This window comes from Manacus candei, unplaced genomic scaffold, assembly GCF_025592945.1.
Source record: "Manacus candei isolate 608988 ecotype Guabito, Panama unplaced genomic scaffold, ASM2559294v1 h1tg000051l, whole genome shotgun sequence".
Taxonomy (NCBI): Eukaryota; Metazoa; Chordata; class Aves; order Passeriformes; family Pipridae; genus Manacus; species Manacus candei.
In genome coordinates this window covers 5,116,203-5,144,179 of record NW_026138099.1, presented here as the reverse complement: position 1 = coordinate 5,144,179, position 27,977 = coordinate 5,116,203, and the positions used below count along the sequence as shown (strand labels likewise).

The 27,977-nt window shown below is 40.1% G+C and overlaps 1 protein-coding gene and 1 long non-coding RNA gene across 2 annotated transcripts in view; one reads left to right on the top strand and one right to left on the bottom strand.

Annotated features, from left to right (window-relative positions):
• SH3GL2 (SH3 domain containing GRB2 like 2, endophilin A1) overlaps window positions 1-9,676 on the top strand; it is a 101,375-nt gene extending 91,699 nt beyond the window's left edge. The window contains exons 6-9 of the mRNA XM_051801493.1: window positions 34-192; window positions 2,405-2,508; window positions 5,697-5,827; window positions 8,187-9,676. Of these exons, the coding sequence (XP_051657453.1) occupies window positions 34-192; window positions 2,405-2,508; window positions 5,697-5,827; window positions 8,187-8,386 (594 nt within the window). The 3' untranslated portion in view covers window positions 8,387-9,676. The remainder of the gene's footprint in view (window positions 1-33; window positions 193-2,404; window positions 2,509-5,696; window positions 5,828-8,186) is intronic.
• LOC127477318 (uncharacterized) lies at window positions 171-20,042 on the bottom strand. The gene is made up of 4 exons (XR_007906916.1): window positions 19,773-20,042; window positions 19,205-19,278; window positions 6,395-7,119; window positions 171-1,466 (listed from the first exon to the last, which is right to left on the bottom strand). It is a non-coding gene; the product is annotated as an uncharacterized LOC127477318 (long non-coding RNA).
• Between the last annotated feature and the right edge of the window lie 7,935 nt (window positions 20,043-27,977).

The window sequence follows — 27,977 nt, the reverse complement described above, 5'->3', positions numbered from 1 at the left end:
TCTGTGCTTGTGTTTGCATTTTTTGTTTTTTAGCATCACCTGAAGAAAATGGAGGGTCGACGCCTGGATTTTGATTACAAGAAGAAAAGACAGGGCAAGCTCCCTGATGAAGAGCTTCGTCAGGCTCTGGAGAAATTTGATGAATCAAAAGAAATTGCTGAATCAAGCATGTTCAACCTTCTGGAGATGGATGTGAGATACCCCTGTTAATCTTTGACCAGAGTCTTAGATATTAGAAGAACTTTCCTCCTTGTTGGACAAAGAGGCTCAGAAGCTGTAGTAAAGTGCAGCATGTTCATATAGGACTAATTTTTTAGGTATTTTATAGGTAACTGAGCTAAAAAATATAAATCCTCTACAACATTGTTATGCTTCCTAACTGCAGAGTGTCACTTACTAAACCAAAATGTCTTTCTTTTTAGAATTATATAAATGTAAGTAATGACTTTTACTTAGTTATGGTTATAGAGTCTGAGCCAAGGCTTTTGCTCAACTGTTTGGGCTCCTGAGAGGATTGGTAAAGGTGAGAAATGAACTCACAGTCCCATGGTCTTTGCTGTAATCAGATGCAACAGTAAATAGGAAAACCAAAGTTAATTTGACTGTTTATATCTGACTCTGCAGCATATGTTTTGCTTATAGACTGGTTAGAATTGAGCATTTATAAGGTTTATCTAATCTTCTATTTATAATTAATGTTGAAATTGTAAAATTAAGTGAGAAGAAACATTTAGCTGTTTTGGAGGAAAAAACATGTCAGGTGAAGTCTGTCTTAACAGAATATATAGTCAAAGGAAACTCAGTGTAAGTATTTCCGTTGATGTAAATTATTGGATTTGTTTTAAGTTTAAATACACACACATGGCTGGGCTTCGCAAATGAAGATTTGGGAAGGGCTCTACCCACGTTTGTTGCAAGCGCGTTGGTGGCTAAAAAGGCCAATATGAGACAGACATGTCCGGTTGCAGAAGGCACAGCAGAAAATCTCCTTAGGTGGTATATTCTGCAAGGCACGATTCTTTCTGTGTTGCCTTTTCTCCTCAAGAGTGATCCTGCGTGTGTTCTCAAAGGCATCAGCAGCGTTATAGATGGTGTGTCTCCAGGCTTCCCGATTGGAGGCCAGAGTAGACCAGTTATGTTGATCAATATGGCCAAGGCTGAGATGTTGTTTCAGGGAGTCCTTGTATCTCCTCTTCGGGGCTCCTCTCATGCAGCAGCCAGGGACAAGTTCACCATAGAGCAAGATCTTAGGGAGGCGGTGGTCCTTCATCCTGGAGACATGTCCTGCCCAACACAGCTGTGTTCTCATCAACATGGCCTCAATACTTGTGACTGCTGCTTGTTCTAGAACAGATGTATTGGTCACATAATCTGACCAGTGGATGTTTAGAATTGAGCGGAGACAGCGCTGATGGAAGCGTTGTAGGAGTCGCAGGTGGTGGCAGTAGATGACCCATGATTCAGATCTGTATAGGAGAGTAGACAGCACAATGGCTCTGTAAACACTGATCTTTGTGCTTTTTTTCAGGTGTTTATTTCGCCAAACTCTTTTATGAAGCTTTCCAAAAGCACTGTATGCCTTTGCTAACCTCTAAGTTTAAATACACACCTAATCCAATTCTACATTCTGTCACCGGATTGCTGTAGAGCAGCCATAACAAACCTGAAATATTTGCATATAGAAATTAATATTTGCATAAAAGTGAAATATAGATGTGCTGAAATGAAAAAAGTATTAAAGGTTTGTAGTTCTAATCCTTGTAGTAACATCCATCCCCATGCAGCCAGACAGTGCTGGCCTGCATTACACCATTGCAGCCTCGTGTTTTATGGAAACTGTTGGCAATTGCATTGCCCACACAAGTGTTTTGGATGTTTTTTGCCTCATGAAGTAGAATGCTATCTGCCTTCACAACAAATATTCTGCATCCAAGTGTATGTAGTATCATCCTGTTTTGATCTGCTTCACAGGCCAGAATACAACAGAAGCATAACCATAGTCCTTACGGTTTTGTGCCCCTCAGAGGCAGGGTGGGAGAAGGTGTATTATACTCTCATTACAGCCTCATTTACTTTCATAGTGTTCCCAAATCTTCATTCACGAAGCCTAGCCATGATGATGTTGTTTCTGAATGTGGTAGGTCTGTAGGCTGCTGTTCATGCAAATCAGCCATGGAGAGATGATCGGCAGAGAAGAGTTGCTGTTACCATTCCAGATCAGGTCATAACCAGACATGGTAATGAATAAAGACTGATGTGTAACTATTTATTATTAACTACAAAGACAAATCAAGTTTTTAGAGAGATAAGTAAAACTGCCTTTGCAGTGGACAGTGGTCTTTGCTCGCTATTGCTTAGCTGTTAATATTCACCTAACATCTGATGTTTGAATGTCAATCCTCAGATTGAACAAGTGAGCCAGCTTTCTGCTCTTGTCCAAGCCCAGCTGGAGTACCACAAACAGGCCACACAAATCTTACAGCGAGTTACTTCTAAGCTGGAAGATAGGTAATGCACTTTTTGTAAGTTTATTAAATAGATTTTTTGTTAGTTTTGCAGAGGCAGAAAACCTGTGAGTAGAATGCAGCGCTGTTATCTTTCTCAGTTTGGTATTTGTATGTTTATGAAAGCAAGGGCCATTGCAAGCTGGGCAATTGCAAGCTGGGGTTTATATGTTTTGGAAATGCATCTACTTCTGAGTATGACTCAGTCAGGACTGAGTTCAGGAAAGCACCTCAGCTCAGTAAAGCTGTTAAATGTAATTTAACTGGAAGTAAGTGTTTATAAATATTGAATTCCATGAGACTTACGACTTTGGATTCCTTACTGTTTGTGCATGTATTCACAAAGTACTCATTCTGAGAGGATATTAATAATTGCTTCTGAAAAAGAGTATCTTGTTGCATTCTTGTCTACCTGAAGACCCTCCTAAGCCAGGTAGTGAGATTGTCCTTATTTGCCACCTTCTTAAATACTCCTTTTTCCAGTTTTATTATAAGATCAAACTTGATCCAAGACTTTAATGAGTTTACCTCTTCCCTGCTTTTCTCTAAAAGCATATGCCATTAGAATTGAAATAATATCTTCCTAATAGAGTTTTATAATTTTTAGTTTAGAATTTTTGTTTTCATCAAAAGAGATTGATCAGCTTCCCAGACATACATCCTTCTTCAAGGAAATTTAACATACAGGAAATATTTCCTTAGTCCATATGGTTCTCGAAGACTCTTAGTAAAGGCTGGATATAATTCCCAAGACAAGATAATGTTCACATACTGTGTGAACCTGATTATGCATGATTCTTTGCTGTTTTCTGATGTCATTAGTGTAGATCAAATTACTGGTACTGCTGCGTCTGTCAGCGTTTATTTTCTCTGAGCATACATTCTGAAAACCTCATTCGATTCTAAGTGTTAAAATTATGATTCGGAGCAGCACTTGTTTTGGTAGGTAGGCTGCCCAGCTGACTGTTTCAGGATATAGTTTGCAGTACTTTCTAAACAGCTAACAAAACAATTTTCAGCACTTCTAAATTAATACTGCAATTCACTTACTTTACAAAAGTATTAAAAAATCCTCGGGAGCAGGTGGGTTGTTTTGTAGTCTATAAATTATGCCATTAAATGAACTTACCTCTCTCTGCAATAGATTTCTCTTCCTGTATCAGTTGAGATCATCCTTTTCCCTTTTGAATAATTTTAGATTTTCAAGGATCTTGCATCAGATTGCTATTATAGTTCAGCTGAAGTACATATTTTGCATAAGCTTACTGTGCATCCCTAATTGCAAAAAGTCTACTGGATAAATCATCCTTTGTTCACACCACTGGACACAAATTAGAGCTCTGTGATATGCTCATGCCAGAGATGAGGCAGGAATGTAGAGCTGTCACTATTTGAACTACTACTCTTTTCCTGATGGTGATATGCAGGTGGAAAGGAAATGCATGGCCCCTGGATTTTGGGGTTTGTTTTTTGACTATATGGAACAGAAAATAAATAATGCTTTACTTTTAAGTTGAACAAATTTGTTACTATTCACTCTCAGTGATGTCTACAGCAGATATTGCCCATTTTGTAAATACTTTTTAAAAAAAGATGGGAATGGAACTTGTTCATGCTGTTGTTTGGCATGGACAATGTCTTTTAACTATCAACATTGTCCTGTGTAAAATATTCACCAAAGAATGAAAGAAAGTAAGAGTTAGATTGCAAAAAACATGAAAAGTTTAAAAATGCACTTGTATTCTGTTTTCTCTGGGCTGTTTAAATTAGACTTCAAGACTTTCTTCAGGAACTGCAAGTGCAAGAATTTTCATTTTTCTCCTAAACATTAATGGAAGATATAAACTTCCTTTAAATACCATGTTTCCAGGAACTGGGATTTTAGAATTTTGGCAACCATTAGGAAACTTGCAGTAAAATTAATAAAAACTGGAAGATCAGCAAAAGCTATTACTTTTAAACTCCCCAATTCACCAAGCAGAAGGTGGATGCAGTTTTCACTATATAGTATCATGACAGAGTGGCTGGGAAGAAGGAATGGTTTCCATGGAGATGTTTCTTTTCTTAAGAAACATGGCCAATGCTGAGCTTTTGGGTAGTTTTTAGCAAGCCACTGGAACTGTCACTTTATAGTTCATAAGCAGAAAAAGATGGTGTTTGTTTCATGGAAGTATTAAGTGTAACAGAACTTGTTTAAATATATTTTTCTTCAAAGCTTTACTGGCTTGAAAATGTAAATTTTGTTAATGAGTGAAACACAGCAAAACCTTTTTATTTAAGGATATTTTGACAGCTTCAATTATTTATGTTTTTAATATGGTTATGAGTTTGGTTATTTTTTTATGTAGAAGAAAAGCAGTCTCTGGGGACTGAGTGATACTAATAATATTGTTATTAGGATCAAAACCTGTTAAGTCTTTTCAATAGATAAATCAAAATGTGCTATCAACAGCAAGTCTAGGGCAGATCTAGAAAAGATTAGAGAAACCAATTTGTCTTTTAAATCTAGAGGTCTTGACTCAAGTATTCTTCCATATGTGGTATTAGAAATATATGTTGTTCTACTTAAGCTGTTCATCCATTGCCTGGATTTTACACGGAAATCTAAAATGTACCCTTTCCTAGAAATTCTAGATATCTCAATTAAAAGAATAAGTTGAAATGAATGATATATAAAGTTTTTGAAAGTCAGGAAGACTGGAGTTTTGTCCCTTTGTGAAACAGGTATTCCACACTGCAAATTAACCAAGCTTTCAACTGAAGTCAGTACATTCCCACAGTCTTCTCCCAAAATGACAAGAGTTGGCACCAACGAGCTGAATAGTTAATGCTTGCCAGGGATAGAAGCAAAATTCTTGCTAAAGTGGGGACAGAGATGTTTATAAAGCCCTTTTGTAAGCATTGATAATCATGTACCAAGTTTTTCTCCATAGAAGCTCTTTGTTATTGTGAGACAAAAGGAAGACAGGCAAAATACTAGGTTTCTGGAAGGAAAGAAAAATTAGCAGCCTCACACCAGCTGTTTTTTGGTAATTTAAATTATTGTTGTAAACAAAATACACTACTCCAAATGACAAAAATTGTTTAGTGTGGATGATTGGTTGATGAGAACTTCAGCCATGGAAATAAAGATGTTTGGTGTGTCTCATCTGCTAACAAGATACTAACTCTTGACATTTAATGTTTTGGTAGAATAAAAGAGGCATCATCTCAGCCCAGGCGAGAATACCAGCCCAAACCCCGTATGAGCCTGGATTTCACAACTGGTGACAATGCACAGCACAATGGAGGAATATCCCATGCCACCACACCCAAACCGTCAGGTAATGGCAGTAACAATGTGAGCAAAAAAGCCATCTGTGTTTGAAGTTTTGTATCAGTGCAGAAGTTGCATGCTTTCTTCTGGAGATTAGTTGTGAGGGAAGATGAAAATGGGGATAGCATAGGAGAGAGCTGTTTGAACTGTTGTTTCTTTGTAAAGTGTTCACATCTCCAGGCAGGAGAACAGGAACGGACCGTCCACTGCTTCAAATGTGTCTTTGGGTCGAAAAGGTCCTTTGTACTAGAAGGTTACCTTGTAATACAGATGTTTACAAAACAGCCATTTAGAAAACCAAAATAACAACTGAAAGTTTTACATGAAGATGCAGAAACCTGAAGCCCACCAGGCCTCCATAACCTTATCCTGCTTTTCAGAACCAGGTATTACAACACAATGAGCCTGAAAGTAAAAATCACTGAAAAGAAAAACTCAGCCATCTGAGCTATTTTTTTTGTCCAGCTGGGAGCAGCACAATCAAGATGAAGAATTTACATGAGCGTGCATAATTAATATATTTAATAACTGGTTTTTCATATATATATATTATTTCATATGTATATATACATACCTACTAAGAAAGCCTTATTATTTGTTTCATACCGTAAGGATCTGTTATCCCATGTTATGGTGAGGGTGGTCCTCTGTCCAGACCCTCATGTCAGTTATTCCACTTTACTTCAGTGACAATTGCTAGCATATTCCACCTTGCAAGACTGGATTTTTTTCACTAGGTATTTAATCAGGATTTCCTTCCTTTTCATCCCATCCAGATGTGAATGTTTGATGTTCTCCCAGATACAGACAGTAACAGTCTCTCCATTTGCCACCTGCAACTAGAAATTATCTTACACAGTCTTCTAGTAATCTCCTCACTATGCAATCAAGGAAAAGGATACAATAGAGATTCCTTGTTCATAAGTGTGGCTTGACTCTTGCATGCTGAAGCTCTCCTCATTCCACAGTAATTTTATTGTTCACTCTTTTTTGTAGCCGCATGAACACTTGTCTGTGCTAAGGCAGTGCAGACTGATGTTCCTATGTCTCTTCAGCATTCATATTTTTCTCTTCAGAGAGCAGTATTTAGCATTTTCTTCAATAGGGCTTTTTTTTATTTGTTTTTTGAAGTGCTTGTTGGTTTCAGAGAAATGCTTTCTTCTTTGAAAATTCTTGAATGCATGTTTGGGGTGGTTCATTTAAAGAGTTTATTTGCTAATTCTTCTAAATTTCAGCTGGTAACAATGAGGATACCAAATACATGTTGTATAGCTTGTTGGTGTCAGCACAATAGTCTTCCTGACAAAGAAACCAAAATATACTGTGAGTGATATGTAAAGAAAAGAAGTAAGGTTTTATTACAGAATTTAATAAATTAAATCTGGTATTTGAAAAACTTGCTCTGTTGAGATCTATAGAAATGAAATATTTTTGTCCTAAAATAGCTTAAGCATGGGTCTTCTAGCCAGAGTGAGTGTTTGAAATGAATATGCAAAAAATTTGAATCTGAAAGTTATTCATCTTGAAGCCAGTATACATGGAAAAGTAGAACTGTCATTTTGATGGAGTGGCATGTGTTGTTTCATTCAGACCACTGGAAGTGTATGAACTTTTACTGTGGAAAGTCAGGTAGGGATATGATATCTTACAATTTAGTGCTACTAAATGCTAAATATTTTAACTAGTAACAGTTTTGCTTTTGGTAGGCTTGAGGCTATAGAGACTTCAGGGGGAGGGAGGATATTTGTTAATTTTGTATAATGTATGAATATCTCATTAACTAATGACTTATAATAATATCCATTAGCCATCTTAAACAGTTTATGGTCAGATGTTCATGAACTAGCATATTAGAAAGCTCTCAATTTCAAATTTGTTCTGAATCTATCCTGCTGGCCCTGCAATCAAGTGTTTTAGGAGAAAAGGTCTTTGGAAATGTCTTATTAAAATTCAGAGGATTTTGAGCATATGCAGTGGTATTACCTGTATCAGTGAAGTTTTCAAATAAAGGGCAAAGACACAGTTATATCTTCACTGTTGTTTTAAGGTACCCCTTACGCTACTTACCTGAGGTAAATAGACCAAGTGTCTCTGTGCCTGTAAAGCTGAAAATACATTAGGGCTTTTGTGGTGTGGGCCTGATGGTAGCTTAGCTATTTTTGGATTCTCAGACATTTACTAGCTGGAACATAGAGTAACTGAAGGTTACCAAAACTGATGGTTGTCTTCTAATGAAGTTTAGCAGATTATCAAAGAACTGTCATCAGCATATAAGTGATACTTGAAACAGCAAAGTCTGTCATAGGTATAGTGGTAAAATGTTGAGATTTTTAAGCACATTGATTTTTTGTGTTTCTTCTCCATAGGTGCTCACATGGATCAGCCGTGCTGCCGAGCTCTGTATGACTTTGAACCAGAAAATGAAGGGGAGCTGGGATTTAAAGAGGGTGATATCATTACCCTCACTAACCAGATTGATGAAAACTGGTATGAGGGAATGCTTCATGGCCAGTCAGGTTTCTTCCCCATCAATTATGTTGATATTCTAGTTCCATTACCCAATTAGGATGGCTGATCCACCACCTCTGACACATATAGTTGTGTCACTACCACTGCTTTCAGAATGCTGCTTCTTACACCTTACAAGTGCAAACTGCAGTGGTTAGAGTCATCAATTCCTAATGAGCGTCTTTGGTTTACATGTTGTCATACTATGTGGTGGTGATGCGTTGTATCTTCTGAGCTAGCATAGCGTGGATTAGTTTATTGACCATGCTGGCCTGGTGGTAACCAGAGCCATTAGTAAGATGAAACTGGGAAGATGATGGCAAGTGAAACAGGTAACTCAGTGAAACAGCAGAAAGTGAAGGTGATCTTGGGAAGATAATGCCTATCACTACTGTATTACTTTTCAGTTTAGTTCTCTATAAAAAGAAGGAAAAATTCTTGCCATTCCATCTTTCCCTTCCTAATGATACAGTTCACACAGGTCTAACATTGACTAACCAGAACTGTATCTTCCAACCAAACTGGCTGGCTGTTTTCACAGAGAGAGCTTATGTGTAGACCCTCTGGTTTCTCAGAAAGTGAACCACTGCACTGTGTGTCCTGCTGCTCTCTGCTAATTTTTGTATTCTTAATTATTGTTAAAAGGCCTGTTTCCATCCAGAGGTAAACTGTATGCTATGAAATGGGGATTCCTGTAGTAAAAATGTTGGACCACAAACCACCTGAATTTGCCCTTCAGGAACTTTTAGCATGCTCACCAAAATGCCAGTAAACGGGCAAGACGGGGAATAAAACTGGCATTTATTTAATGTTTCTTGTCAAGTCTTGGCAGAAAACCTTGCTGCTTAAGCACCAGATATCCTTTGTAAACTCATTCACTGAGGAATACAGTAACCAACCAAACATGACCATCACTTCATTTTGTTTCTGTCTACCATGTGTTCTTCGAACATCATTTGCGCATACTCTCTCCTCAATGAGGACAAAATAAAACATGCTATTTTTTGTGTTGAGCAGTTAAAGACAAGTGGCTGTATATGCAGAAACATTTCCCATCTGTTTAGTTGGTTCTCTTGTGTTCCTCCTTCCTGCACTTAGTGTGTACAGTGTCGTGCCTAGCTTCTTGGCATTCTTTTGGTAACAGTTGCAGAAGTTCTGTTAGTTTAGTTATCCAGAGTTCTATTTATCTAAACTGTACAGACTCTATCAGAGGTTTAATGTGCTGCTTCGAATGTGCCACTTCTATACTGGATGATGTGAAATAAAGACAAATCCCTACTGCTTAATGTATAAACTATATCATGGAAAGTATTGTTATTTCAAATAAATGCTGAAAGAATAACTTGAATAATGTTGTGGATTATTGCTTTGTTGCTTTAAAATCTGTTGTGGTAACTTCAGCTAACAAAATTTTTTTTTCAGAAGGCCTATTCGTCATTTCCTGCCCTTTTTTTTTGTCATCATCATTTTGCTTCAGTCGCATAGATCTCATACTTATAATGGCCCCTGTAAACAGGATAAACTGAACACTGAGCACATTAAATTAATGTCCCAATGACCAGCATGCAGTCTTGCGGATACAGGTTATTTCTTATCAAAGAATACTGGTGTTCACAAACTCCCTAGTAAAGCTTAAAGGCATGTTAACTTCTAATTTACTTATGGGCTGAAATAAAAACAGAGACACTGTCAGAAGCAAAACAGACTTGATGTGAAGAAAACTAATTGATAGCAATTAAAATATTTTTGTATAGTGAGAAACAAAAAGGAGTATCGCCTTTCCTGTCCCAGTTCCCAAGCTCAAATTCACTTCTGACTCCTCCCCACCAGCAGCGCATGAGCATGAGTAATTGGAGGTTTATGGTCAGTCCATAACATCTCTCTGCTGATTCTTCCTCCTCATTTTTCTCCACCGTTTCAGTGATAGTTCCCTGCACAGGCCTCAGTGTGAATATCTGCTGATGTGTCATGGATCATCTCCAGCTCATCCTTTAACCTTGATGTTCCCTGTTTCTCACTCTTACTTTCCTCCTCCTCTTATCTCAGCACTGTGTACATGTCCCCATGCATGTTGACACAGACTGACAAAGTGGAAGAAAAGTCTGTCAGAGATGGCACCTCATTCAAGGCTCAGTTCAGTGTCAGGCTGGACAGGGCTCTAAGCAACCTGGTGTAGTTGAAGATGTCCCTGCTCATTGCAGCAGTCTTGGTCTCAGTGACCTTTTAAGGTCCCTTCCAGCCCAAACTATTAAAAAACCACAGATACAGATACAATTCCTGGAACTTTTTATTACAGTTCTGTACTAAATCCGAGGACTGGCCTCCAAGTAAGTTTCAGTCAGTGACTGCCACCACTGATGGTGGCATACTATAGTTAAGAACTATGTTACAGGTAATTAACTATGTTAATCATTAAGGTCTAACAGTCACACATAGTGTCCTGGCACACCTCTATTTTATCAGATTATTATTACATAGCATTTGTGAAAGGCATGCAAACATAGGACAACAACCTTAAAGATAATTTTGCATGATTTAGAGCAGAAGGGCAGTTGGCATGCAGTGCTGCCCCACCCTACTGAGGGGCCCTGTTTTTGAGATCTAGGGAAACGTACTGTATTTCAACAAATGGGGCCTGAAGGAATGCACAGAATAGTCAAAAAATCTGTTATATGCCATCACATGATAACGTGGGCCTTGTCTTGACATGTTACACAATTCTTGGCACTTCCATATTGTTGTGTTCTCCGTCTCGCGCAGCTAATCCCTAAAGAACAGTTTATTCCTCGGGTGGTGAGATCAAAATCTGACTTGGCCAAGGGAGAGATTACCAGGGCTGAGAAAAGTTTGTATCTAAAGCTTCAGTACTAGGATGAAGAGGATGATCTAAAAAGCAGGAGGGTGTTTGGTTTTGCATATCAGGTAGTTCAAAGCTTTGTCTGAGGAGTCCTGTGACTCTTTCATTCTACAATCACATAAGACATGTTGTTGATGGATACAGCATTCTTTTTTCACTGGGAGACTTACAGCTTCAGTCATCCTGCCGCCTAAGGTGTATGTTTTCAGAACTATTTCAAAAATGTGCCATGGGTACCTAATTACCAAACCTGGCTGTAGAACGTCTCCTCACAGAGGAAATTAGGAAGTCTACCAGTGCTGAGCTATCAGCTGCCAAATATAGATAAATATTTTAGTTTTGATGTTGGATTCTTTTTTCTGTTGAACCCTAAGGTTTCATGAAGCTTTTACCTTCTTGGACTTCCTTTTTTATTGCAAAATGGATCTTTGTGAAAAACATAGCAAAATACCCCAACAGTTCCCTACGCTCTTCTCCATTTAAATAAAGAAGTGATTGAAAAGGTGTTTTTTTCTTATTTTAAAATATCCTCTTCCCTCCAGAAAGAAAGATGGTAGTCACACCTGGAATATTGTATTTGAATCTTGGCTTAGCGATTATACAGACAACTCTCCCTTTGCAGATAGTCATACTGCTTTTCTGGACAAGACTTCAAAATACTATGAGGACTTCTTTTCTGGTTTCACAATTCTAGGTCTTGCAAATCTTTATGGACATCACTATACTGAGTAATAGCTCCCTAGTGAGTAATAGTAATGTAGCCTAAGCTGATCATATCCCACAAAGGCAGGGATTAGGGTTTGTCAGCGTGGAAATGGGTCTTCTTCCCAGCATGGGGGTAGGCTGATTTTAAGATAGGTAAATGAAATAATGGATCTGGGCATATTCCTAGGTAACACTCTATAAAAGCGAGTACATTCTATAGACATGCTTAATTTTCTATAAAGCACCAGTAGGTTGTCTTAGACTTCAGCTCAGAATTCCTAGAATGTTCTGTAATTATTTTACTGCTTTTAGGCTTTTAGCATTCTGGTAGTTCAAGTGCAGACTTGGTGTAATTTCCAGAAGGCTTTGCTGTCTTTCCTTGCCATTTGGTCTAATGTGTTACAGAAGATGGGAACAGTGCAGTGCACTGTAGTGTACAGATAATTTCTAAGTTATTTAATAGTATTTCCTTGGAGATACAGCACAGGGGAGCAGATCAGAGAAACAGCAACTTCTGCCATGCCTTGCTAGAGCTGCTGGTTTTTGAAAGGTCTGACAGCTCTGAGACTCAGAGAACATCTGCCTTTCAAGTGCTTCTAGGGCAGACAGTGGACAAGCTGAAGTCCTTGTAGTAAGAGCCCTCTCCTGGCCCATAGCTCATTTGGTGGGTTAGTGGCAGCCAGCCTCATGCTTCTTGTACTCACTTGCTCAGGGCTTGTCTTTTTCTTCACCCTTTATGAAACCTGGAATTGAAAGGAAGCACTAACAATGCAGGGAAACATAAAGGGGTTCAAGCACCTGTGCCTCTGCCCATCTGCGAGCTGTGAGACTCCAGGATGGGCTCTCTGACAAGATCTGCTTTCTCAGTACCTGCAGAAACACCCTGGTCCTGCTTTGGGTCACTGAAACTGGAGGATTCACTGATTTATCCAACTACCATGCACAGTGCTATCTACGGGACTTTCCTGCCCCTCAGAAGTCATAAACCTGTGGCATTTCCTTTGCTAAGAGCATTCACACAGGCAGCAAGATCCTTCAGTAGGCAACAGCTGTAATAAACATCACTGAGAGCTTTTTTATTAGGGATTCTAATGATCCCCATGGTCAGTCTGTCTCCTCCCACACCAGAATGGCAAGAGGTTTGCTGGGCACATGAGAACGGATGCAGAGAGAGAATGTGGCTTCAAGTAGGGACCCTGTCCCTGGGCATTGCAGGTCTGCACATCCCTGGACTATAGGCATGTTTGGCACACCATAGCTATTCCTATTTTATCTCCTTGCTGCAGTGAGCATCAACACCAGGGCTGCAAGAGTGACCTCCTATAGGCCCGTGTTAGCTCTACTCTAGGTGCTGAGTACAGGGGAAGAATCACTTCCCTGGTCCTGCTGACCACACTATTCCTGATGCAGGTCAGGATGTCACTGGCCTTCTTGGCCACCTGGGCACACTGCTGGCTTCACATTCAGCTCCTGTCAGTCAGTACCCTCAGGTCCTTTTCTGCCTGGCCACTGTCCAGCCGCTCTTTCCCCAACCTCGGGGACAACCCCAGTGCTGTCTGGGGTTGTTGTGGCCAAAGTGCAGAACCCAGCACTTGGCCTTGTTGAACCTCATGCTGTTGGTCTTGGCCTATTAATTCAGTCTGTCCAGGTCTCTCTGCAGAGCCTTCCTACCTTCCAGCAAATTGTCACTCCCCCCAATTTGGTGTCATCTGCAAATTTGCTAATGGTAAACTCGATCCTCTTGTCCAGATCATCACTAAAGATATTAAATAGGACTGGGCCCAACACTGATCCCCAGAGGACACCACTAGTGACTGGCTACCAATTGGACGTAACACTGCTAACCACCATTCTCTGGGCCTGGCCTTCCAGCCAGTTCTTAAGCCAGCCAGTTCTTAAGCCAGCCAGCATCTGTTCAAGCTGTGGGCTGCCAGTTTTTCCAGGAATATGCTAAGGGAGATGGTGTCAAAGGCTTTGCTGAAGACCAGGTAGACACATCCACAGCCTTCCTATCATCCACCAGGTGGGTCACCTGGTCATGAAAGGACATCAGGTTGGTCAGGCAGGACCTGCCCCTCCTAAATCCATGCTGGCTGGGTCTGATCCCCCGGCTGTCCTGTAGGTGCTGTGTGATCACACTCAAGCTGATCTGTTCCATAACCTTGCTGGGCACTGAGTATCAGGCTGACAGGCCTGTAGTTTCCTGGATCCTCCTTCCGGGTCTTCTTATGGATGGGTGTCACAACGGCAAACTTATAGTCAACTTAGACCTCCCCAGTTAGTCGGAAATGCTGATAAATGATGGAGAGTGGCTTGGCAAACTCTTCCAACTGTTCCCTCAGCACGCTAGGATGGATTCCATCTGGTCCAAGTGGCTCAGTAGGTCACTAACTGCTTCCTCCCGGATTACAGGGGGGCAACTCTGCTCCCCATCCCTGTCTACTGGCTCAGGAGGCCAGTTTGTCCTGAGTACGACCTATCTTATTGAAAATTGAGTCAAAGAAGGTGTTAAATACCTCAGCCTTTTCCCCATCTTTGGTGACTATATTTCTCCTCATATCCAGTAAAGGATGGAGATTGTTCTTTGCCCCTCCTTTTGCTATTAATGTATTTATAAAAACACTTTTCATTATCCTTTACAGAATTGTCCAGCTTGGGTTCTAATCGAGGTTTCACCTTTCTAATTTTCTTTCTGCGTAACCTAACGACATCCTTAAATACTTCCTGAGTTGCCTACCCCTCTTTCCAAAGATGATACACCCTCTTTTTTATCCTGAGTTCCTGCAAAAGCTCCCTGTCCATCCAGGCCATTTGTCTTCCTCACTGGCTCATCTTTCACATAGCTTGCTCCTGTGCCTTCAAGATTTTGTTCTTGAAGTGCATCCATCCTTACTGGACCCCTTGTTTTTTCAGGGTTGTTTCCCAAGTCACTCTCTGAATCAGCATCCTGAATAGACCGAAGTCTGCCCTCCAGAAGTCCAGGGTAGAGGTTTTGTTGATGCCCCTTCATGTTTCACTCAGTGTTGAAAACCTCATCATTTCATCGTCACTGAAGCCCAGACAGCCTCTGACCACCACATCTCCCAGAAGCCCTTCTGTGTTTGTAAGCAGCAGGTCTAGCAGGGCCCGAGCCCTGGTAGGCTCACTCACCAGCTGTGGCAAGAAGCTATCATCCATACACTCCAGGAACCTCCTAGATTGCCTCTTTTCCACTGTTTTGAGTTCCCAGCAGACATTTGGCAGGTTAAAGCCTCCTACAAGCACAGGGGCCAGGATCTTATAATTCATCCACGTCTTCATCCTGGTTGGGTGGTCTATAACAGACTCCGACCAGGATGTCGTCCTTGTCAGCCTTCCCCCTGATTCTTACCCACAGGCACTTAACTTTATCATCACTAACCTCAAGTTCCACAAAGTCAAGAGACTCCCTAAGATACCGAACTACCCCTCCACCTCTCCTACTTCGCCTATCCCTTCTGAAGAGCTTGTAGCCATCCATTGCATCACTCCAGTCATGTGAGTCATCCTATCATGTTTTCATGATGGTGACTACATCATAGTTTTCCTGCTGTACAATGGCTTCCAGCTCCTCCTGTTTGCTATCCATACTGGGTGCATTGGTGTACATGCACTTCAGCTGGGCTGCTGACTACACTCCTAGCTTGGGCTTATCACCCTTAGGCTCACCTCTGGAGAGCCTGGTTTCACCCCCTTCAAACCTTCAAACATGTTTGCAGTTGGAGCTGCAGATTTCCCAAATTTTTATTTTTTTTTAAGACAGGTAGAACATCCTGGGTTTCTGCTGAAAACAGTGAAGTCACAGCACTGTAAAAGTTAGCTGGTATATGCTGTGCATCAGAATACTTGGATGTCCACAGGCCTTCAGTTCTTGCTGTAGAAGCTGCCTCCAAAGCTTGGCTTTTCCATGTGTCAAGGAGAGGAAACTAGTTACAACTCTGTGTGACTCTTACACCTGTAATGGTACTCCATATGAAGTACTTAGTACGAGACATCTAATGGTGGACATGACAATACATAGCTTGCATGATTGACGCTGAGTTGATTGCATAAGGAGAATTCCACAAATACCTTGGCTAGATTTCAAACATTTAACATACATTCTGAGCACCTATGTCTAAAGTTTGGTTTCTTGAAGTGCCCACTGAGGTTCCACTTAGCCCAGTGGCCATTGCAGGTTTTGTTTGTAAAGTTCCTCTGTCTATATTGCCCAGAAGGACTGAAGTCCTGGCAAAACTCATCTATAACCCTATGCAATTGATGAGCTAGATAATCCAGTGCAAGCAGAACTCAGTGCAGTATACAATCATATTTTCTTAATTTATATTGAGATTTGCTGGACAATTTGATCTTTAATACCTGTCAATCAAGAATTGTAAGCACTAACTAACTGGGCAGTCCCAGTCAAACATTTCATATCCCCATCTTCCTGGATCTTCCTGAGATCACAAGAATAGGAAGAAACCCAGAAGGTCCTGGGTAGTAATGCAGGAAGTATCATATGTCTGAAACTTCAGCCCATGCATGATGAACATGGCAACTTTAGAACAGGAAGAAAGGAAGTTCAAACAGCTAGTAGGAAGTTTTGCAACCAGAACTATCCTCTCTTATTGCTGAATTTTCAGGTGATGCTGGGAAATGAATACTTCCTAAACTATAAGGGAACAGCAGAGTAAGAAAAAGGGACAAATTTTATTTATCGTCTATTCTTCTAGAGATGGAACTTTTATTCCTGGAATTTCTCTGATTTTAGCCTGTAAGTGAAATATAATCAGAGGTGCTTCTAGAACAAATAGTGATACAGAGAAAAGCATACTTTACTTCTTCAGCATGAGAAGAAGCTCTTTTCCAGTAGGCTATAGTAGCTTGTTAGCAGCTCCAGCTACTTTAATGCAAATTTGAACCATGAGGAAAAGATACAGTAAGACGTAGACATCAGCACACATCAGTGGTGATGTCCAAAGGAAACTGCAGATGCATCAGCTTCATCAATCCTACAGTGATCTTCTGATCCAATGTTGTACACAGTTCCTGTGTGATGAGTGGGGCAGACAGAATTGAATCACGGTGTGTGCAGCCTCATTTCTTCAATGCTCATATTTGCCATAGCTATCTCTGCTGTGTGTAAAGCTGAGATAACTGCTAAAAATGGGTATACTTCCAGAGGCATGGGACATTATAGATCATTTCATCATGTCCTCAGCATTCCTTCTCCCAGAAACTGCTCCTTGCTTTCACTTTGGAGCTTCAGGAAGTTACTATTTGCTTTGACCTGGAAGTCTAGTAGAGTCTCTTGGGTTTCCCAAAATCACTAAGGTCACATCATACCTGATCTGTTTAAGGTTGTAGGATGGGACTCAGCATAGATTTGATTTCCCATGCTGGCACCGTTGCCAGAAACTGGATAGTGCATTTAGTTTTAATTCTCCAACTGTACAACAGGGCTGATAATAAATCCATATTTCACAGAGTGCTGAGGATATATATTAATGTGCATAAACTTCTCAGAGACTTGAGGAAAAAAGTCTGTTGTTTTCTTTGTACAACTATGTTATCCATCCAGCCAAAACAAAATTTATGCTTTTACTCAAGGCCAGACATTTTGAGAGCTTAAGAATATTTACTGTGTATTAATACTCTAACCTTCAATTGAGAGTCTGAAAACAGAATAAAGCTGAAGGTATCTTCTACTGAATACTGGGATGTTGTTTGGCAACCAGGGGTATTAATGCACTGCAATTTCAGAGGTGTCTGGAGGTCACAACTTCAGCACTTCACTTGACTGTGAAGCCAACTGGTGGTGTGCTCTCCACATCCTCGTGTCAAAAGGCCTGCCAAGTAATAGTGCAATAAGCATCAGTGGTTCTATTTCTATTCTTATTCTCAGCCTGCAAAAGTAATAAATAATCCCCATCTTACATATTTTTCATTTCATTATGTCTAAAGTAACTTTGTGGAATTCTTAAATTCCCTGTAACCCAAGAAAAGCTCTCACTTTCTGCTACTTTGATATTAAAGTAAAAAGAGAGGCATGAAGTCTACTTATCAGGCCTGTATGCACACTTCAAGAGATTACCAGGAGTAATCTTGCTAACTAATAATACTATTCCTGGTAATTAATAATAATAGTAGTTCTGATAACAAAAAAACCACCACCACCAATAATAATAATATTCATAATCAAAATCCTGGTAGAAACTGGAAGCACAGACAGTTGTTAAAATGTTCCTCCTTATGTGGGACACTTGCTGAAGGTCAGCAATCAGCTACTGCCACCTCTGTGCAAGTATTTCCAGTTTGCACAAGAAGCTCTTTATTTGATGGCTGAGGTGAAACTCTTCTTCCTGATGGTGTGCGACTATCAAGCTTTTTCTAAGCTTAGATCCTAGGTCAGCAGCCCATTTTTGTCATAGGGAATTAGAGGAGGGAAAGACTGTGCAAAAGCAGGAATTTCACAATTTCTGCTGAACTTGTAGGCACTGATGAGATGTAGAAAATGTAACAGAACATGCTTAATTCCTATTTTCATACCTTGGAAAGCCTTTTATCAATTGATGATGTATAACATTGCTGCATTATGAATATTGTTCACTGGAGAAGCCAGACTGTTTCTTCAAGCTACATACAGTGTATGGTACCATCACCTTTTCAAGACGTGCGAGAGATCTAAACCTGTTTTTAATGAGTCCAGCATGTTTCAAATTAAATACAGCAGTTGATCTCTTAGCTTTTGGACCATGGTTCTTGATGCATTACAAATACCTGATTTTTGTTACTGTTTGGTGCTAATACTGTGAGACAGTAGAGGGCACCCTGCCATTTAATTTTAGTGTTAATAACTTTTAAATAGATCCGTTTTCTTTCTGACATTAGAAGTTTTAAAGGATACTGTTAACAGACATAGTGATTTCTATAGATAATATCCATTGTGCAAAGATAATTGTGAAAATCAACTTTTTCAATATCTTCCAAACCTGAATATTAAAATTTAAAAAACCCCAAGCACAAAAAACTGTAAGCTGTAGAAATCTCTAAAGCTCACCCCACCTAATATAACCCCATCTAATATAACCCCATCTATTATATTATCATATTGTAGGCAATTTTTTTTCATATTGATCTTAAGAATGGCTTAATAAAACATGCCTAGGGGTTGAAAAGTCCAGTAAAAGAGTTGAATAGCACCCACATCATCCATCTGTCCTGAATGAAGTTATTTTTAGCTGTCACTTAGCTACAGATCCTTCCAGCACAAAGCTTTATATTTCAGCTTCATGATTTCAATCAGGCACATACATGCTTATACTTAGCCTTTTTCTTCCCTTTCCCCAGTATAATCATAGAATTGCAGATGCTAACCTTCAGAAAACCTAAAATTAAAAAAGAAAAATCAGAATAACTTCTGAAATTGTTCATTCAACACAAACAATTCATCACAAAATACATCTGTCAGCCTCTAGCTAGAAGGAGACTTGCTTACTTTGGGCCAAACTGTCTCAAGGAATATATTAGAATATAAAAATTTTGACAGTTCATAGCATCTTTCATCTGAAGTTTCCTAAATATTTCACGTATATTAATTGAGGTTCCTTCTAGTAGCAAAATTTTTTATTATACCAGGTTTTTATTATATCAGGTTGTGCTGGTTTAAAAGTTAACCAGCAGGGGAAATGAACTCAACTCAAAAGAGAGATTATAAGTCAGAATAACAATTTAATAAAATAATACTATAAGTACAATTATACAGACAAACAATTGGTCTTAACCCACAAAACCCAAATGTATAACCCAGCACCCTGGGGCATGAACAAAGTGGTGTTCCTTGGGCCCCCCTGAGTCCAAAGTAAAGGGAGAGGAGAAAAACCTGCTGGTGGGAGAGCTGTTGCAGTCTGGTCAAAAGTGGTGATTGTAGTCCAGTTTGAGGGTGATGGTCTCAGTCTGGTTGAGAGTAGTGATCTGCAGTCTTCCTCTGGATCCCACGAGTGGTAAAAAGGTTCCAAAACTCCAAGTTTATATATTCTCCAGTTCAGGCAGGAATGCTCAGTCCTTCCCTCAGAGCGGGGAATTCCATAAAAGGGTGTGAGGACAGGAACATCTTCCAGTCTCACAGGCCTCTTAACGCCTAGTTTATAGCCTGAGGAGTCAGGCTGCTCTGGGCAGATGGTGTAAATGCTCTCTTGATAACAGTTTCTGGGAAATGGCATGGAAGGCTATAGAATACACAGTTTCAGGTTACACCCATCCAGTGATGAATTGGTCTCAGCTGTTCTAATTAGGACACAGGTTTATACATGAGCCCTTGAGGCATAAGGGATTAACACCCACTTTTTCCAAAATGTGTTTTGAAAGAGTTGTCTCAGTGCTCAATGTAAACTTAGGGTAATTTCAAATGTGTTGTGTTTTGTTTTGTTCCTCTAAAAATGTATTAGGAGTAAGAGGAGGTGTGGGAACTAATAATGTCTAAGAATTTAATTAATTTGTAACTTGACTGCCAGATATAAGTGTGAGAATAAGGAACAGTAAGTGTTTTTAGGAGTAAAGTTGTATTCTCCAGAGATGTCCCACAGGTTATTCATATTGGTAAACATCAAAGCTGACAATACCTCTAAAAATGCTGAAACAAGTAGTCTTCAAGTGAAATCCTAAAATCATCCTCAAAATGAGACTGTAACCATATGCACATGTGCAAAAGGAGACAGTGCATGGAGTGAGCAAATAATAAACTGAGGCATTAGGGGCTTGGTATGGACAAGGCAAGAGGACTTAGGATGCCAAAGGTACAGACAGTAGCAATGATGGCAAATCATTTTCATGTGTGCCCACATGGCACCATCCCAGATATGGCCTCATGTCATCATCAATGCCAGTGCTTTGTAAAATGTGTTTTTGTCCAGCAGCATGGAGAGACACATTTTCCTGAGAGTTTTCCCATCTCTAGCTATCATTTTGACCGATATCATTTTGTCATTTAGAATGAGTTAAAAAGAAAATGAAAGAGTCTGACAAAAAGAAACTAGGTCTTTTTTTTGTCCTCATTGGAATAGAAAGATAAGTAAAGAACATAAGAGTAGGGATAGAGCTCCATGGATACAGGCTTCTGCTTCCACCAGCATACTACTGTTGTAGGAAAGGCTTACAAGATGAGCTGCAGGCATGACAGTGTCAGCACATTCCTTGCAAGTATCTTGGATGTGCAAAGTAGAAATGATTTGTTGATGAGCTCTGGAAAATCCCTTCTAGCAACCAATCTTTGCCATCTTTATTCCTGAGCCCTTTCAAAGTGTCATTAGTGACAGCAATTGTTTCAGCTAATGCTTTGTTCCTAAAGACCTAAGGGAATTCCTTGCAGTTAAACCCATATGGATTACAAAACACAGGGTTTCCAAGGAATAGGCCATCTCAATGCCAAATTATTTGGATATTCTATGTTGTGATAGATTTCCAAAACCTCTGGACAGTACAGATGGCAAAATATCTCGTGATGGTTGAAAGCAAATCTTTTTCATACAATGTTTAAACTTTTGTTCTTTTCCAAATATTTGATATTTTTGTCTCCAAAATCTTTTTTATATGCTGCAAGAGTATTGCAGCCCTTTACTTAAGCTGCCTAAGGATAATTAGCCATGGGTGACAGGCAGGCTAACAAGAAAGCATGAACTGAGTGGAATGAGCCATCGTATGGACCATGGATCAAAAAGTGCCAGGAGAACAATGCCTGAAACAGCTGGAAAGGCCTAGTGTGATAACATTGTGTATCCATTTGAGACAGCATGTGGCCATGAACACCCCCAGCAACAAGAGTTTGGGAAAACTGGTACATGGACAGCTGGCAGCACATAGAAACAGAGAATCCAGGATGAAATGGTGAAAACATTGTCTGCCATGCCCTTAGGCACACCCTGTCACAGAGAGACTAGAGGGAGTACTGGAAGGAATGTCACTTTTTCTGTAGCCTCAACCTTCTGGCATGAAATCATGTGCATGTGCACGTGTGTGGACAGCTCTTTACCTAACATGGCCTATCCCACTGTTTTGGTCCACTTAATGAAGAAGTTAACTCATCTGCGTCATGTTATCTGGTGTTCCTTTTCCCACACAAGATTATGTTATTATCAAGGAATAGAAGTTATCTTGCTTCAAAATATTTTCTCCCTTTTTGTGGGAGATGATGTTTTGTTACATTTAAGATATTTTCTGTAAATGTCTCAGTATTGGACAATTTTCCTTTGCTTTGTTAAATTCTTGCTTTTGACCCAATATGGAGACTGAAAAAGTTTAATGTTCTGCTCTTTTATGTTCTGTTTATGTTTTATGCTCTTTAATGTTCTGTTTTTGAGTGATCCACTGAAGCAAAATGACTTCTGTTTTCTCTCTTATAGATTCTCCATGCCATATTTTTCCTGGATTTCTGTAGAAAACAAAGCATATGACACAAAAAAACCCTGAAAAAACTGTGGGAATATTTTTAGCTTTGAACACTCTTCAGGTGTTTTATTTTGAATTGGTATTCTAAGAAAAATGCCACTCGAAACAATTTATAATTAAAAAGTCATATTTTTTTCTGATAAAAATAAGCTTTGGTAAACAATTTTCAATAAGCTCTTGAGTATCTCTGTAATTTAAGACTTGTTGGGCCACAATTAAGAAATACAGGCTGTTATAGAACCATAGAATCATAGAATGCCTTGGGTTGGAAGGGACCCTCAATATCATCTAGTTCTAACCTTCCTGCTATGGGCAGGAGTGTTATTCACTAGACCAGATTGCTCAGGGGCCCATCCAACATGGCCTTGAACACTTCCAGGAATGGGGCATCCACAGCTTTTCTAGGTAACTTGTCTGAGTGCTTCATTACCCTCTGAGTAAAAAATTTCTTTCTGATATCTAATTGAAGCCTGCCCTTTTTCACTTTAAAACAATTGCCCCTTGTCCTGTCACTCTCTGCTTGTACAAAAAGTCTCTCTCCTTTTTTATAAGGCCGTTTAGGGTAGTGAAAGGCCACAAGGAGGTCTCCCTTCTCTTCTCCAGACTGAACAACCCCACTTCTCTCAGCCTGTTTTTGTTGCAGGTTCTATAGCCCTCTGATCATCTTCACAGCCCTCCCGTGGACATATTCGAACAGATACACATCTCTCTTGTATTAAGGACCCCCGAGCTGAATGCTGTACTCCAGGTGGGGTCTCACAAGGGTAGAATAGAGGAGGAGAATCACTTCCCTTGATCTGCTGGTCATGCCTCTTTGGATGCAGTCTCAGATGTGATTGGCCTTCTGGGATGCAAGTGCACACTTTTGGCTCATGTCCAGCTTTTCATCCACAAGAATCCCCAAGTCCTTCTTGGTTAGGCCATTCTCAATGGCTTGTCCCACTCTGTGTTTATATCTGGAATTGCCCAACACAGGTGCAATTCATTGTACTTGTTGAACTTCATGAAGTTCTTGTGGGCCCAGTTCTTCTCAATTTTGTCGAGGTCCCTCTGGATGGCATTCCATCCTTCTGTTCTGTCAGCTGCACCACTAGCTTTGTGTCATCTGCAAACTTGCCAAGGGTGCACTTGATCCCACCATCAGTGTCATTGATGAAGATATTGAAGAGCACTGGTCCTAAGACAGAGCCCTGAGAGACATCAACTGTCCTTGGCCTCCACCTGGACATAGAATCATCAACCACAACTCTCTGGCTCATCCAGCCAGTTCCTTATCCACTGAAAAGGCCATCCATGAAATCCATGTCTCTTCAATTTGGAGATAAGAATGTTGTATGGACCATATGAAAGGCCTTACAGAAATCTAGACAGCTAACATCTGTCAGTCTTCCCTTGTTGACTCTTGCCATCACTCCATAAAAGAAGGCCACTAAATTGTTCAGGCAGGATTTGCCCTTAGTAAAGCTGTGCTGGCTTGCCTCAGACCACCTTGTTTTTTATGTACCTTAGCATGTCTTTTAGGAGGATCTGGTCCATGATCTTGCCAGGCACAGAGGGGAGGCTTATCAGATCGTAGTTTGCTGTATCTTCCTTTCTCCCCTTTTTAAAAATGGGAGCAATGTTTCCCTTTTTCCAGTCACTGGGGACTTTACCTGACTGCTGTGACTTTTCAAATATGATGGAGAGTGGCTTAGCAACAACATCAGTCAGTTCCCTTGGGACTCAGTTATGTAAGATGGTGTCCATAACTGCTTTGATATGCAAAATTACTGGACAACTTGCACCATGTCTTTTCAACTTTTCTAGTTTTCCAGTCTACAGATTGAAGCCTCTTATTTTATATTTTGCTCATGTTTTTATGACAGGTGATTTTTGGTTTTCTGGATGATGCACACCTATTTGTTAAGAAGTTTGCCTTGAAGGAGAAAATGTTGATAAAGATAATACCAATTTCTGAACCTCTGTTATTTAGACTATTCTTTTTACTTCCATTTTTTCCTGTCATCACATCTCTTTTGCGTATTCACTGTAAACCCTGAGAACTCATGTTCCAAAAGAGACTGCACATAGTCACTCCTTTTCATTTCTTCTGGCTATGTATTAGAATAGCATCTGTAACTCTTTTGCATTTAGCTTTGTCCTCATCTACTTAACATTCTGTAAAACTTCACGGAGCTTTTTTATTTTTGTAGTGGATGCTCAGACAGCAAGGGATCTAGCTGAAAAGCACTTTTTAAAGTTCCCTAAATTTGTAACTCCTGCCTGCACTTAGTAGTGCACTACCACAGGTTGTGTGCATCTCCCCTACTTTTGAAATATTTTGATCCTATGACTAGACAAATAGTTACTTGACTTTATTTCTACTTGACTATAGAATTCAGTACAGAAAGAAGATGGAAAGTTTTTTAAGCACTATGCCTGACGTGGTGCAGGTTCTACAGTAATTTTAGTTATCAATACTTAGCAGCTACAGACACAATCATAATACACATAATACCCAGTATATATTAGTCTTGGTCTGAGTAGATTTTCTATGTATTTTCTGTAATAATATATTATTGAGACTTGCTTTTAATCTCCAATACTTGCTTTTAATCTCCAGTACTAAGCTCTGTAATGACAATTTGTAGTGTAAGGACAGCCTTTAAAGGCTGCTGCTCAAACTCACAGAGAAAACAAGTAACAGTCGAAGTGTCTTACATTTAGCTACAGTCAGAAACAACTAACCCTTTGCAGTTGGTATCCTTGAGGTCAGCACTTCTGCAAACTGGATAGTTGAAGCAGAAAAAACAGTGGGCGGGTCAGCTGGCCACTCAGTGTCTTTGACAGTAGTAACATCCACTCCTGTGTCCTACCAAACCTTTGAATCTGGGTCTGTCTATCTGACAAGTCATCATTGGTTGTGCCCCAGAAGTAGTTTTTGCCCAGAATATTTGAGGCTCACTTGTGCTCCCGAAAGCCCTCGAGCCTCTTTCCCCCTCCCCAGCCGGTGATGTGCTGTAAAAGGGGGTTAGCTGTGCAAGCCATTTTCCCTTAGGTATGTAACTGGGGTCCATGTCATGATTTGTATCTCACTGTGGGAGTCAGAGTCAATCACTCCAGGTAAGACAAACAAACCCATCCTGGTCATTGATGATCATCCAATTAAAAGGGCATGGACTCCTGGGCCTAAAGGTTCCCAAACCCCTGCAGGGATCAACACTATGGTGGTAGATGTCAAAGTTACTGGCCCTCTGGAGGCCAGGTCCAGCCCAGTGCTGCCTGAGGTGGCGGTGAGCAAATCGCCAATCTGTTTTCTTGGGCCGTATTTATTTGCTGAATCAGGGCACTCAGCTTCACACCCCATCTGCAGTTTCCCTGATGGGAAGGATTTGTCCTCAGGTCAATTTGACCTTGAACTTCATTAGACCAGCGTTTCCCATGGTGACGTTTTTGGCATACTGCCGAGGGGTGTTTCTTTGGGCAGTTCTTATAAAAATGATCAGCAGCACCACATCGGTAGCAGCTGCCTCCCCCTCTTGCCCTATCCTGTAATCTCAGCTGGGCGCTTAGGCTGTTGCTAGAGAGGCTGTGTGATGTTCAACCAATCCAACACCCTGACATGCTCGAACCATCTCAGCAATGGTGCAGCTTTCCCTTTTAGGGATAGCCTGCAGAGCTCGCTTGCAGTCTGGATTCAAATTCTCATAAGTAAACTGCCTAAAAAGCAGCTCTCTAGCCTCCTCATGTTCTACCTGCCTGTTTAAAGATGCCTGCAGCTGATCGAGGAACTGGGAGAAGGATTCAGTCGATCCCTTCACCTTTGTGAAGGACAAGTTGCTATCCCTGTTCGTGCTAGGGATCTTTCTTTTTGCCCTCAAAGCCATTTTCGCAATCACTTCATATATCTCCCAGGGGTAGCCTGTCTGTGAATCAGCTGTCACGTAGACCTCCTCCCCTGCCAAATCATTGCAAGTCATGCCTGCCTGCGAACCGCCTGGGTCATTTGCATACTCTGTGCAATTCTCCCAAAAGTCAGTTAACCAGACACTGTACTGGGTTGTTGTTAAAACCATCTTCAACAGCATCTTCCAATCATGAAGTGTAAATACATAAGTGGTACTCAATGTCTCCAAATACAAAAACGTATGAGACGAGGAAACTCCACTCTCTTTAACAAGTTACCTCAGTTCCTTGGTCACCTTATAGGGTAAATTTTGGAACTGAGGCTTTTGGCGCAGGTGGTATATAACTGGGCATGCATTAACAACTTTCCAGTCTCCTGTCCGCATTGCTTCCTCGTGGCATTTTTCCCACCAGTTAATCAACATCCCTGCATTTGTGCACTTGCCCTCGCCTAGAGAAACCACCACCGAATTTTTTTGAGCTCTGTTCAGTGGTGCATCCTCTAGCTGCATTCTGTGCTGAAGTCTTGACACTTTTATAAATGTCTTGCTTTTTTCCGGGATGCATTTCTGAGTTTTAGAACAAGCTAGTGCGAATGCTACCACAATCTTCCTTGCTGCAAGGCAGTTTCTGATTATCCCTGTTACAGGGAAAGCCCCATGTTCCAGGCGCCAGATGTGGCTTTATTAATCTAATAAATAAATAAACCCACATGACCCAGTGGCTGGGGCTTCCACCAACCAAATCCGTTCATTAGAAGCAAGCAGCATCTTTTACATGCACTTCAAAACAACACATGGTTCTCTTAGCCAACCACCATGGGACTTGCCCCTGCCCATGTGTATTAGAGTACTTTGGGGACTACATCTCTCAGGATGCTTAGTCCAGCATCCCTAAAACATGTTCCCCACAATTTACCAGTCAAAATATTTTGTGTAAGCTTCTGTGTGGTTATGCTTAACATAGTTTCTGACATCTTGAAAATGACTGAAGTATGGTTAACTATAATGACAAGATATCATGGATATTTTTACTTTTTAAAACTTTTATCTTAAAAAAAATAATGGTTACATTTTCTGGCCAGCTTTTCTTATTTTACAGCTACAGAAATTCAGAAATCTTCCTTAATAATTCTGTGCAAGTGGTTTGACATTTAAAAAAATTGATACTGGAAATGTGTGGTTGATCTTTCAAAATTGATCAAAACTACATTTCTTATATCTGCTTAGGCTATCAGAAACATTTGAAGATTTGTGAAGTTTTTCTTTCCTCATCTTTTACTGTCTGTGTTCTTTCTTTACCTCTACAGTCTGTTGATGCATGAAAAGAAATGAGCAGTTTGCCCCATTCAGAACTGGTTTTCTTTCTGGACTTCTGTTAGGGGATGATAGACAGAGATCATAAAAAAAAGTGTCATGTGCATGAGTCTGCTACCTTTAGAGCTGCTTCCAGCAGTTCAAAATAAATACTACACTTCCATCCTAACAAGGATGACAGTAATTTTCTGAGGTGTGTAGTAAATTGCAGAGAGGTGTTTTTTGTGACACTGATGCCAATACCTTGCATACACCTCTAACATCAACACTTACAAAGAATTGAAAAATGTAAATGTGGGAAAACACTTACTAATTGCTTGAAGATCCAATCCTTCTTTAGCTTAATAAGAAGCAGGGACAACCTAAGTCTGGTAGAAAAAGATAATTGTTGGTATAAATGGAATAAAATAGAGAACATTTTGGGTCTAGTAGATCTCATAAAA